The following is a 13,822-nucleotide window of genomic DNA, read 5'->3' as shown; positions in this document are numbered from 1 at the left end:
AATCTTTGACTTTACCATTTGTTTTTTGATTGATGTTGGTATTATTTCCTTAATGTTATGCCAGTCAATAACTCTATTTAATCTATTGTGCAACAAAATAATATAAACATAGACTATTCACCTTTTTTCTCATCTTTAGCAGTGATGTTGAATGGATTGACTTAACCTGGCTGTCTCCCTAGTTTAGTTTTTGAATTGAGAGGTACAGTTTCGGGTGATTTTAAAAAGAGCTGTGCTTAAAGTTTTATAAACATGTTTGTTGTCTCATTCTGAGGGACTATTGGTTCTAAAAGAAAGTGTGGAGCATTATTAAAATTACTACACATGATTCCACCACCACAAACCTGAGTAGTCTTAGTGAAGACACTGGCTACCACCAGGAAACCATACAGATGACATCAGGCCAGGGTTAAGATCACTAACATAATATCTAAACCAAAAACATGAAAAAGTAGTAACAGTTAAACAGTAGCAGATAATAATCAGCATATGACAAACACATGAATCCCCACAGTTCACAGCTGCAGGTTAGGATTCCTGAGGAAGATCTCTAAAGAAAACATCCAGACCCTCAAGGTATCAGTTCAACTCAGCTGCAGTGACTCATCTAGGTGACAGTACAATTACTGCGTATCATCAGACATGGTAAAGGTCCGCCACACCTGGTGCACAGCCTTTTGTTACCTGAGCACCTCCCACTAATACACCCACTGTTCTCAGTACTACTGATACTCCTGGGGACATGGGAAGTCCCAGACACTACATATTAATAATAATAATACCCACTGTTAGTCCCACGGTGGTGGTGATCATGATAGTCGATACACACTGACAACAGTGATGTGCGTTACGCTATCAATGCTTTACTACTCAAATGGCCGGGGTTGCACCACCTATCATTCACATATTGTATAAAGCATCACCTTTATTTTTCCCACAGGCATCCATGTCCCTGTCAGTACTCATCATGATAAAAACCAGCAGCTCCTCTGCAGCTATCTAACACAGGATGATGGGCTCTGACAGGATAGTTAATGAACATTTTGTCTCCAGGGAAAGTTGGTGACTGGAAGAACCACTTCACTGTGTTGCAGAACGAACAGTTTGATGAGGACTACGAGCACAAAATGAAGAATCCTGCTCTCAAGTTTCGTTTTGAAATTTAGATGCCCAGCGTGACTCGATGGAGCTGTGAAGTGATGAGAACGTTAACATAACATTTCAAGATTCATCTGCACATCTTATGTAAAATGACAAAGAAACAAAACTTAGAGTCATGTACTGTCAAAATGATGCGTCTGCTAAGACTGACTTTGAATCTTTGACTTTACCATTTGTTTTTTGATTGATGTTGGTATTATTTCCTTAATGTTATGCCAGTCAATAACTCTATTTAATCTATTGTGCAACAAAATAATATAAACATAGACTATTCACCTTTTTTCTCATCTTTAGCAGTGATGTTGAATGGATTGACTTAACCTGGCCGTCTCCCTAGTTTAGTTTTTGAATTGAGAGGTACAGTTTCGGGTGATTTTAAAAAGAGCTGTGCTTAAAGTTTTATAAACATGTTTGTTGTCTCATTCTGAGGGACTATTGGTTCTAAAAGAAAGTGTGGAGCATTATTAAAATCACTACACATGATTCCACCACCACCAACCTGAGTAGTCTTAGTGAAGACACTGGCTACCACCAGGAAACCATACAGATGACATCAGGCCAGGGTTAAGATCACTAACATAATATCTAAACCAAAAACATGAAATCAGTTCAACTCAGCTGCAGTGACTCATCTAGGTGACAGTACAATTACTGCGTATCATCAGACATGGTAAAGGTCCGCCACACCTGGTGCACAGCCTTTTGTTACCTGAGCACCTCCCACTAATACACCCACTGTTCTCAGTACTACTGATACTCCTGGGGACATGGGAAGTCCCAGACACTACATATTAATAATAATAATACCCACTGTTAGTCCCACGGTGGTGGTGATCATGATAGTCGATACACACTGACAACAGTGATGTGCGTTACGCTATCAATGCTTTACTACTCAAATGGCCGGGGTTGCACCACCTATCATTCACATATTGTATAAAGCATCACCTTTATTTTTCCCACAGGCATCCATGTCCCTGTCAGTACTCATCATGATAAAAACCAGCAGCTCCTCTGCAGCTATCTAACACAGGATGATGGGCTCTGACAGGATAGTTAATGAACATTTTGCTTTTTGCTTTGTGCACCATTTATTATTTTCATTTATTAAACAGTTCATATTTGCTCCCTTTCACATTTGTGCTTTGCCCAATAACATCATGGCAATCACTCCCCTCTGAGCTGCAAAGACTTAAAACAAATAACGGGAAATGAGATGTACAGAAGGTAAGGTTACAGGGAAATACTCAAAAACATTTGGTGTATTGTGTCTATATTGCTGGTAGGCCTACAGTGTATAGGTGATGCTGTTGCACTCTTTTATACACCAAACATATGTTGCTCGTTTATGAAAACTCATTCTTTAGTCTTAAAACTAACGTTTGCTCTATTTCTATTTTGTTTGCAAAACAACATTTGTGATGAAGAGGGGTGGATCTGACTGAAACTGCTCACTCATTGCATAGAGATGTGTGACTGCAAACTTCTTAGCCAATGAACGAGGGGAAAATATGACAGATAATCCTGCTCCTGAAACGTAGTGTAAGCTTCTACAGACTGGAAGGCTTTGCAGTCACAGCTATCGATATCTGTTGGCCTTACGTTACAATGCAAGTTCATGGCACTTCCATGTTGGCTTATTTTTTTCTAACCAGGAAGATATAAAAACTGAACAATTTATTTCCCACCTCGGCCTTAATTTCTGCACAGCCAGTACGCCCCATCTTCCACTCGCCTACACAATTCTACAAAGTTCTAGATCGGGAGTCAAGTAAAAGTAAAGGCAATTTACTATTAGAAAACGGGGAAAAGCTCTGTTTTAGTACTTTACCCATTTTTAAACACACAGACACACAAGACAATCGAAAGAAACAAAGACAAATCCAAACGATCCATCATCCTGAGTCAAAGTGATCACAGGTCTGCTTTGTTGGAGATGAGCCTTCAAAGTGGAACATGTGGACTGTTCCTTTATTACTACCACTGAAGGCCACGCCCCTTTGGTCATGTGATCATGTGGTTTCTAGGAACGCTCCTCTTCCTCAGAGGATCCACCTGTGCTTCCTCTCCTCTCTCCTCCACCTGTTACAGTGAGGGAACGTCCTCCATGATGGAGGAGCTGCTGGAAAGTGCTGAGAGTTTCCTCCAGAGTGAGACCTCAGTCACAGTTCAGAGGATCTACGGCAGCAGAGACCTTCATGGACACTAAAAGTCTCAAACACACAACAGCATCACACTGACTCCACTCTGACATCACTGATCAATAATCAAAGAACACACAGATCAAACTGATTGAACAGCCATCAGAGGAGTCCTGATGTCCCCTGTTTGATCCTGGACCTGAACTGTAGAGAAGACACAAGACAGTCAGACACACACACGCGCACACATATACACACACAGAAATAATCAAACAAACCTTTGAGCTGTACTGTTTTATATCGTATCCGTCCGTTCTTTGAGACTTCACAGATGTATCTCCCACTGTCTCCATCTGTGGGCTGTTTCAGGGTCAGACTGAGGTCTCCAGTTTTCAGCAGGTGTTCATTCATCTTTGTTCGGCCTCTGTAATCCTTGTTCTGTTTTGTTGGACGGTCAGAGCCGTTCTGATACACGTGGACCTTATTGTTTGAACTGTCTCTCCACTCCACTTCAGCATCTTCAGGAAGGTTTTCTGTGGTGTTGAAGGGCAGCTGGACAGACTCCACCCCCTCCTCCACCTCCACCTGACAGACTGAGAGGACAACAAACACAACATGAGCTGTACAGAGTGTGATTGGTGTTCAGAGCAGCATCATGTGACTCTTGTTCTGCACTAAATTCAACCGCTCTTCCCGTGACAAGTCGCTTAAAGGATACCAACAGTATGTTACATGCAGCACACATCAGGGGAAGACTCTGGATAAATGCTATGGCTCTGTACCAGATGCACTTAAAGCCCTACCCCTCCCTCCTCTCTCTCAGCAGACCACCACACCATCCTGCTGGCCCCTGCTTACACCCCAGTCATCAAGAGGATTAAAAAGGTCATCAACATCTAGCAGTGGACAGAGGAAAGTATCCTCACCCTACAAGGATGTTTCAGAGCCACTGACTGGGACAGCCTTCTTTCTCCCTCTGATGACATCGACGAACAAGTCAACAGTGACATCATACATCTCCTTCTGTGTTGACAACATTATCTCCTCAAAAACAGTCTCCATCTACCCCAACAACAAATCCTGGATCACCAAGGAACTCAAGGAAATCCTTAATAAAAAAAAGAGGATTTTCTTTACCAGCTCTGCACTGGACAAAAAGGAGATCAACAGGGAGGGCAAGAGGGCCATAAAAACTGCTAAACTGGAGTATAAAAACACAGTTGAAAAAAATTCACCACAGGTGATCGCCACTCAGCCTGGCAGGGCCTCAAAACCATGGCCTCTGTGAATACTGTTCACCACCCCCAGAACCATCCAGGTGGAGGGCAGCAACCGCTCCTCCCTCCCTGACGACCTCAACACTTTCTACACCAGATGTGAGACGGACAACATGGCCCAGCTTGAGGAGTCCAGATCCTCACTCAAAGCTGGCAGCTCTGCACTCACCTTCAGGACTGAGGACGTGGTGAGAGCCCTCAGGAGGACCAGGGAGAGGAGCTCACCCGGCCCTGACAACATCAGCAGTCGAGTTCTGAGGCACTGTGCAGGGCAACTAGGAAGTGTGTTCCAGACTCCATTTCAACACTCAGTTGACAGTCACACCGTCCCCAGCTGTGGAAACACTCCACAGTCACCCCCATCCCCAAAAGAAACAACCCAAAGTCTCTGAATGATCTTCGTCCTGTGGCCCTCAGCTCTCTGGTGATGAAGACCATGGAGAAGATCATAAAACAGCACATCGTAAGAGCAACTGACCCCCTGATGGACCCACTCCAGTTTTCTTACCGTGCATGCAGAGGTGTCAATGATGCAAAAATCTTCCTCTTGAACTCCATCTACAAACATCTGGAACTCCCTGACTCGTCTGATTTCTCATCAGCGTTCAACACTCTGCAGCCTCAGATCCTGGCCACTAATCTTTCCTCCCGATTTCACCTGGATGATCAGCTAATCCTGTGGATATTGGACTATTTGACGAACAGGACTCAGAAAGTTCGGGTGAACCATTCTCTTTCCGGTCTCAGTTCCACGTCCACTGTCTCCCCCCAGGGCTGTGTGCTCCCCCCTGCTCTTCATCCTCTACACCAGTGGTTCCCAAACTTTTTTTGCTAGGCCCCCCTTTGTTTAACAAGAAAAATCTTGCGACCCCCACATGCGCACAAACACATCCTCCAACTATACACACTCATATTTTGTTTTCAAACTCCATCGCGGTTTATTTCACACCTCAAACATTCAGTAAACAATTAAGCAAATACAAGTAATCTGCAATAAATTACAGGTAGTAATAAAATAAACTACTAACTCTTTTACACTATGTCCACACCTACACGGTATTTTTGAAAACGCAGCTGTTTCTATGCGTTTGGACCTTTCGTCCACACGTAAATGGCGTATCGAATCATCGAAAACTGAAAAGATTTTTTAAAGCTTCTTTTTTGCGTTTACGTGTGGACGAGGAATAGAGTTCGTCACGCAACGTCAAAGGTATGTGCCTTCTTCACGTCACGCTGTGCGCCACGTTATTGTTTACATGAGATGAATTGCAGAATGGCAGATAGAGACGAAATACTGTTACTGTTGTATAGGAATTTCTTTTATTTATGTATTAATCCCATTATTTTACCGTATAATGCCTTGGTGCCACTGGATTTTAACATGTCTCACACTCATACAGTAAGACAAATGGTGGGGGTCTAGTAAGGAAGTTGGGGGAAGCAGACAGCTCCACATGAAGAGTCTTTTGTCTCTTCGAGGACTCTGGGAGGTAGCAAGGGAGTGTGAAACAGCTGTGTACTACCTTTTGTTCCTGGAGAAGGTATTTAACTGAGAGCCATGCTAGGCTCAGAGAGACTCTGCTAACCGTCTGCAATGCGATCATGCAGGGGCTCCACAAGCTTGGTTTTTCTGTTCTTTGTGTTTTGATTAAAGAATGTTTGCTACCGCTCACCGCTCGTCTGCAGGCTTTATTTAAATGGAAAACTTCCACAACACTGTAAATCTGACTATCTTCAGGTTTTACAGGCTTACATATAGAGATTGACAGACCACGTGACTTTCGCGCATTGCATGCCGGGAACTCGTGGCAAAACAATCCAAGTACCGCATCAAATGCAAGCATTTGCAGCACCGCAAAACATTCATTCTTCGGTTCCAATAAATTCTTGCTTATTCTTTGCCCCCCAAAAAGGTATGTACAAAACGAAGGAGAACAACGCCGGTCCGTACAAAGACAGACTTGATGAAAAGTCAAAGAAAAGATACGAGGAAAGGGTCAGACCCTTACGAGCACACAGAGTGGACAAAATACGTTAGCGTGCTGCCCAACTTATTCCACGCTCATATTTATAATTATACGGTTCTTGGAGTGAGTGCATACACTCATGAAGTTTAGTAACTTCAGGTCACTGCAACAAGCCCAGGTACAGTTTACCGACAGATGGGTGCAGGACCTTGAAATGCACCATGTAGAAAGTAAAGACCATCGTACATATCATAAGTTTACCAGTCTCACAAATCGTCGTCATAAATACACATTCGTTAACCGTTTATTAATAGGACCTTTAAGCTCAACGGTAATTAATTAGTAGTGGAAATAATTTCTGGTAGCATCACAGAAATGTAGCAGTGACAATAATATTGTATGCTGTAATCGTACTGGGCAATTGAAGATACAAAAAAACTGTTTTACCCTGTGAGTAAAAGTATATGTTTTTGTCAATGTACCATGGTAATAACAGAAGCGAAACGCAATATTGTGTCAGGACAATTCACTATTTATGCACAATAAACAAAGGAGCATAGCGCGACAATTTCAGCGCCAGACTTGCTTGTAACCTATATCACCAATTATGTTAAGAAAAATGACGTATTTGTAATGATAGTTGCTATTGTTGAAGCTACCCACAGGGGGCGCTCTGTAATCAATAAGATATACAGTATAGAAGAAGAAGTGATCGTTGAAGTAAGAACAATAAACAGCTAGCTGAAGCTAGCACCAGGAACAATTCTTGATGTTTTATTCATAGAGGAATAAGAACATTACATGGTACCAGGAGACGGGTTAAGAATAAGAAGCAACGCAACAAGATGGATGCAATAAAACCGCCAAGTCCGTTGAAACTGACTGGAAACGTGGATGCAAGTTGGAGGACTTTCAAACAGCAGTTCAAACTGTATATTGCAGCTGTCGGAGTGGATCGACGGGCAGATGAAAGGAAAATAGCCATGCTGCTCACCATTGCCGGCACAGAAGCAATAGAGGTCTTCAACACTTTTGTGTTTGCTCAGCCCGAGGACAAAGATAACTTTGATGAAGTCATGAAGAAATTTGACGAGCACTGTCTGTCAAAGAAAAATGAAACATACGAGAGCTACGTCTTTCGCTCACGCTTACAGCATCAGGGTGAGTCATTTGATACTTTTCTCACAGACCTCAAGATCAAAGCTCAGTCCTGCAATTTTGGTGATCTCAGAGACTCTATGATACGAGATCAAATAGTGTTTGGAACTAATGAGAAGAAGCTCCGAGAGAAACTGTTGAGAGAAACAGAATTAACGCTGGAAAGTGCTATAAAGATAAGTCAAGCCAGTGAGCTAGCACGACAACATGTACTGACGTTTAGAGAGCCTGTTCAAGGAGCAGCGCAACAGGAAAATGAGGCAGTGAACGCAGTGTCGATTAAAAGAAAGCCATGGAGTAAATTCAAAAACAACGACAACAAAAACAAAACGTGTGACAATGAAATGTTCACTTGCAAGAGATGTGGAGAGAAACACAGACCAAAACAATGTCCCGCATATGGAAAAAAATGTGCAAAATGTAAAGGACAAAACCATTATGCAAAAATGTGTCTCTCCAAAAACAAGGGACAAAAAGTACACACTGTGCAGGAAGACACAGATGACAGTGATGATCTAAGTGAAACATTTTTCATTAAGATGGTGTCACATGAAGAAGATGTCAATGCACAGTCTTCAAGACATAACACTGGCCAAAGTGTTAGTTCAGTCACAGATGATAAATGGACTGCTCCACTGTTAGTCAATGGGACATTGGTAACATTTAAAATTGACACAGGGGCCAAAGCTAACTTGATCAATGAGAAGGATTTCAAGGCACTGACTGAGAAGCCTAGAAGATTTACAGAGAAAGTCACGCCGCTGAGGGCCTACAATAACCAGCCAATACAAACAAAAGGAGGATGCAGACTTAAAGTGACAGCAAAAGGCAAACAGCATAACATTTTGTTCACCATCGTGCCTGATGGACATGAGTCACTTTTAGGAGATAAAACATCTGAGGATTTGGGACTAGTAAAGAGGATCTATCAGATTAATACTGACACCATGAAAGAAGCCAAACAAGGCAAAAGACAGGAACACCAAGGGCATGAAGGAAGTTCAGACATTATCAGTAAATTTCCTTCAGTCTTCAAAGGACATGGAACATTGCCTTACACCTACAAAATCCAGCTCAAGGTTGATGCCGTGCCTGTGGTGCATGCCCCAAGGAGAGTGCCTGCTCCATTACGGACAAGTTTGAAAAAACAGCTTGAAAGAATGACTCAAATGGGTGTCATTGAACGAGTGGAAGAGCCCACAGACTGGGTGAACTCTATCACTTGTGTCAAGAAAAAGAATACAGGTGCCTTAAGAGTCTGCCTTAATCCCAAAGATCTAAATGAAAACATTAAAAGAGAGCATTATCAGATCCCTAAGAGAGAGGAAATAATGAGTGAAATGGCAGGAGCTAAGTTTTTTAGCAAACTGGATGCATCACATGGATTTTGGCAGCTGAGGCTAGACCCAGAAAGCAGCAGGTACACTACCTTTAACACGCCATTTGGGCGTTACTGTTTCTTGAGGCTCCCATTTGGAATTAAATCAGCACCAGAGATCTTCCACAGGGCAATGGAGTCCCTGATCGAAGGGCTGGAAGGCACCAGAGTCTACATAGATGACCTCGTAGTCTGGGGAAATACAAGGCAACAACATGATGAAAGGCTGGAGAAACTTTTGTGGAGAGTTAACAAGAATGGACTTAAACTGAATAGAGACAAGTGCCTCTTTGGTGTTTCAGAGATGACCTTCCTGGGAGATAAGGTTACAAGTGAAGGCGTGGAACCTGATCAGTCAAAGGTACAAGCCATATTGGATATGCCAGCACCCACTGACAAAAAAGGTGTCTTGCGAGCAATGGGGATGATCAACTTTCTGGGTAAGTTCATTCCTAATCTTACCTCCAAGACAGCATGCCTAAGGGAGCTGCTACAGCACAACACAGTGTTCGAGTGGACGGCCCGGCATGAGAAAGAATGGAAAAAATTGAAGGAAACTGTAACTACAGAGCCGGTCTTGACATTCTTTGATCCATCAAAGCCAACAAAAATTTCAACAGATGCCTCAAAAGATGGCTTGGGAGCAGTTCTGCTCCAAAGGAACAAAGACAAGTGGCAACCTGTAGCATATGCGTCCAGATCAATGACAGAAACTGAACAACGCTATGCTCAAATTGAAAAAGAGACTTTGGGCTTAGTGTTTGGGTGTGGAAAATTACACAGCTATGTATATGGATTACTGACCTTTACAGCAGAGACTGATCACAAACCTCTCATCTCGATCAGAAAAAAGAACCTCAACGACATGTCACCCAGAATTCAGCGCATGATGATGGTGTTGCAGCGCTATGATTTTGAGCTGATCTACACGCCTGGGAAATATATCGTACTCGCGGATGCTTTATCCCGAGCGCCAGCACCAAGTGGTGACAGGTTAGTCAGCACTACAGCCGAGGAGGCTGAAACACATGTAAACATGGTAATTGCCTCACTCCCAGCATCAGATGTCATGTTGCAGCAAATTGTGCAGGAGACGACAAAAGATCCAGTGCTGCAGAAAGTATCCCACCTCATACAGAATGGGTGGTCAAAAGGAGTCTGTCCAGGGTTCTACTCTGTGCGAGCTGATTCATGCATGGCTAATGGGCTGGTGCTGAGACAAAACCAGATTGTCATTCCTCAATCCATGCGGAAGGACATGCTTCAGCATATCCATGAAGGACATCTTGGAGTGGAGAAATGTAAAAGGAGAGCGAGAGAAGCAGTTTACTGGCCAGGCATCAACAGGGATATTGAGGAGATGATACAGAAATGTGAAACATGTCTCAAACATCACTACAAACAAACAAAAGAGCCAATGCTGGCAGCAGATCTACCCACTGCACCATGGCAAAAGGTAGGCACGGATTTATTTCATCTGGATGGCAAGGACTATGTTTTGGTGATTGACTACTATTCTAATTATCCAGAAGTGGCACAGCTTTCCAGTACATCAGCACAGTCAGTCATCACACACATGAAGGGTTTTTTTGCCAGACATGGAATTCCACAGTGTGTCATCAGCGACAATGGTCCACAATATGACTGTAGGGAATTTAGTGACTTTGCAAAACAATATGGATTTCAACATATCACCTCTAGTCCCTTATATCCCCAAGCGAATGGACAGGCAGAAAAAGGAGTCCAAATAGTAAAGAGATTGTTAAAAAAAGCAAGAGACAGTAAGACCGACCCTTACCTGGCTCTGCTAAGCTACAGAGCTTCATCACTGGAGTGTGGGGCATCACCTGCTGAGCTACTCATGCATCGCAAGCTCCGCACCACACTTCCACACATTTCCAAGGAAAATGACAATGCACATGACAACAAGCTGACCGACAAAAGAATGAAACTCAAGCACAGACAGAAAAGGAACTACGACAAAACTGCAAGGCGTCTGGAACCGCTTCAGGAAAGAGATGTTGTGAGGATTGCAGGTCCAGATTTCTGGGACAAAAAAGCAACAGTTCTCAGCGAAGTAGGGCCCAGATCGTTTGCTGTTCAGACAGAGAATGGACAAGTGTTAAGAAGAAACCGGAGAAGTCTGTTAAAGAGTTTTTCCTTCCCACTGTCGCCAAAGTGCTTGCTCATAGGGGGTCATATGATTGTTGGGTTTTTCTTCTGTATCTACTGTACAATATAAAGCGCCTTGAGGCGACTTTTGTTGTGATTTGGCGCTATATAAATAAAATTGAACTGAACTTTTGTTCCGTGATTTAAACCGGAGGAACAAATCATGGCAGGATCAGCCTGATATTATTTGTATCCCACTGTAACTTAACTGTATAAAGAGCAAACATCTTCAAAATGTCAGGAGTAGTTAGTCATTACAACAAGTGTTTGTGAACTAAAAATCAAGAATGTGGGATCCTGTTTGTCCGTTATTTGGAGAGCCCAGCGTGTGCTCCTGACGCAGGGAAAACCAATTCTGCAGGGAGACCTACCTCGGCACTTGTGCAGGTGAAGCCAAAGGGAAGATATGCTTCATCATATTTTCTAGTGTTTGGCTTGGAAGGAAGTTGGTTTGGAAACACATTCAGCGATGCTTCATCTCCTGCTTTGCGTTTGTGTGGGCACCCCGTCAAAAACCTGTTCATTCATACTGCCGTTTTGACGAGCCATCAGGCAGCCTTCACACCTCCAACGACCCCAACAATAGAGGCACTTTGGACACTCATTCCCCCACCTCTCCCCCCTCCATAGAGCCATCACCACCTTCAAACACTTCACCTACAACACCCCCTCCTCACCCCACACAAAAGAGGATTCCACACCACCTCCTCCCACCACAACTCTTCATATTCATGAAGCAGATGTGAGGAAGCAGTTTAAGAGTCTGAATGCTCGGAAAGCTCCCGGCCCAGACGGCGTGTCTGGCATCTTCAACTCCTCATTGCAGGCATGTCATGTGCCTGCCTGCTTCAAGTCCTCTACCATAATCCCTGTCCCCAAGAAACCTAGGATCACTGGACTAAATGACTACAGACCCGTGGCTCTGACATCTGTGGTCATGAAGTCATTTGAGCGCCTGGTTCTCTCCCATCTCAAGACCCTCACGGCCCCCCTCCTGGACCCCCTGCAGTTTGCATATAGAGCCAACAGGTCTGTAGACGACGCCATCAACATGGCCCTACACTTCATCCTGCAGCATCTGGACTCCCCAGGAACCTACGCCAGGATCCTGTTTGTGGACTTCAGCTCTGCCTTCAACACCATCCTTCCAGACCATCTCTGAGGCAAGCTTTCCCAGATGAATGTGCCTGATCCCATCTGCCGGTGGATCACTGACTTCCTGACGGACAGGAAGCAGCATGTGAGGCTGGGAAAGAATGTCTCGGACTCCCGGACCATCAGCACCGGCTCCCCTCAGGGCTGTGTTCTTTCTCCTCTGCTCTTCTCCCTGTACACCAACTGCTGCACCTCCACCCACCAGTCTGTCAAGCTAATCAAGTTCGCAGATGACACCACCGTTATTGGACTCATCTCGGATGGGGATGAGTCTGCCTACAGGAGGGAGGTTGAACGTCTGGTGTCCTGGTGCAGCCACAACAACCTGGTGCTGAATGCCCAGAAGACAGTGGAGATTATTGTGGACTTCAGGAAGCACACAGCCCCACTCCCCCCCATCATCCTGACTGACACCCCCATCACCTCTGTGGACTCATTCCGCTTCCTGGGTACCACCATCACCCAGGACCTGAAGTGGGAGCCCACCATCACCTCCGTCATCAAGAAAGCCCAGCAGAGGATGTACTTCCTGAGGCAGCTGAAGAAATTCAACCTGCCAACACGGACGATGATGCAGTTCTACACTGCAATCATCGAGTCCATCCTCACCTCCTCCATCACCGTGTGGTACGCTGGAGCCACTATCAGGGACAAACAGAGACTGCAGCGTGTTGTGCGCTCTGCTGAGAAGGTGATTGGCTGCAGACTCCCATCTCTGCAGGACCTGTACACCTCCAGGACACTGCGGCGTGCAGCTCGGATCTCAGCTGACCCTTCTCACCCTGGACACAGTCTGTTTGACCTGCTCCCCTCAGGCAGGAGGCTCCGGTCCATTCGCACCAGAACCTCTCGCCATAAGAACAGTTTCTTCCCCTCTGCTGTCGGACACATGAACAATAACCACATGACTGTCCCCGCCACTAACACATGACCCTACGCTGTGTCACTGCATCATTCCATGTTTGGCACTGATCACCACCTGCACTCATGCACATATCTTTCTACGTAGCACTTTTAATTCTTATCCCTACTTTTATTTTTTCATGTCTATTTAAGTGCTATTTATGACACTATGTTTGCACTGAAGCACCGCAGCAATTTCCTAATGTTGTAAACCTGCTCAACATTTGGCAATGAACACCTTTCTGATTCTGATTCTGATTATGCTAGCAGTGTCCAAGCGTTCTTTTTTTTCCTTTTCACACTGCATCCCCCCCGCAATGGCTCTTCGCCCCCCCTAGGGGGTGGGCCCCACACTTTAGGAAGCTCTGCTCTGCACTGATGACTGCAGATCCACACAGCCCAACTGTCACCTGGGCTAAGTCTTTTCTCAAGCGGCCTCAGCTTCTTCCTCTTTCCCTGTCTTCTTCTGCAGACGCTCCTCTGTAGCTTCAAGTTGTTTCTCTTTACAAG

The 13,822-nt window shown here is 44.4% G+C and overlaps 1 protein-coding gene and 1 pseudogene across 1 annotated transcript in view; one reads left to right on the top strand and one right to left on the bottom strand.

Moving 5' to 3' along the window:
* Positions 1-3,444: 3,444 nt before the first annotated feature.
* Positions 3,445-13,822, bottom strand: part of LOC146634810 (uncharacterized) — a 55,538-nt gene continuing 45,160 nt past the window's right edge. The window contains exons 11-12 of the mRNA XM_085349959.1: positions 3,581-3,895; positions 3,445-3,506 (exon numbers count right to left, since the gene is read on the bottom strand). Of these exons, the coding sequence (XP_085206085.1) occupies positions 3,445-3,506; positions 3,581-3,895 (377 nt within the window). The remainder of the gene's footprint in view (positions 3,507-3,580; positions 3,896-13,822) is intronic.
* Positions 4,282-13,798, top strand: LOC146634811 (uncharacterized; annotated as a pseudogene).

This window comes from Diplotaxodon limnothrissa, linkage group LG3, assembly GCF_057381915.1.
Source record: "Diplotaxodon limnothrissa isolate DT_005_m linkage group LG3, D_limnothrissa_male_GT1.1, whole genome shotgun sequence".
Taxonomy (NCBI): domain Eukaryota; kingdom Metazoa; phylum Chordata; class Actinopteri; order Cichliformes; family Cichlidae; genus Diplotaxodon; species Diplotaxodon limnothrissa.
The sequence above is the reverse complement of the archived record's forward strand: the minus strand, read 5'-3'. Positions and strand labels throughout refer to the sequence as shown.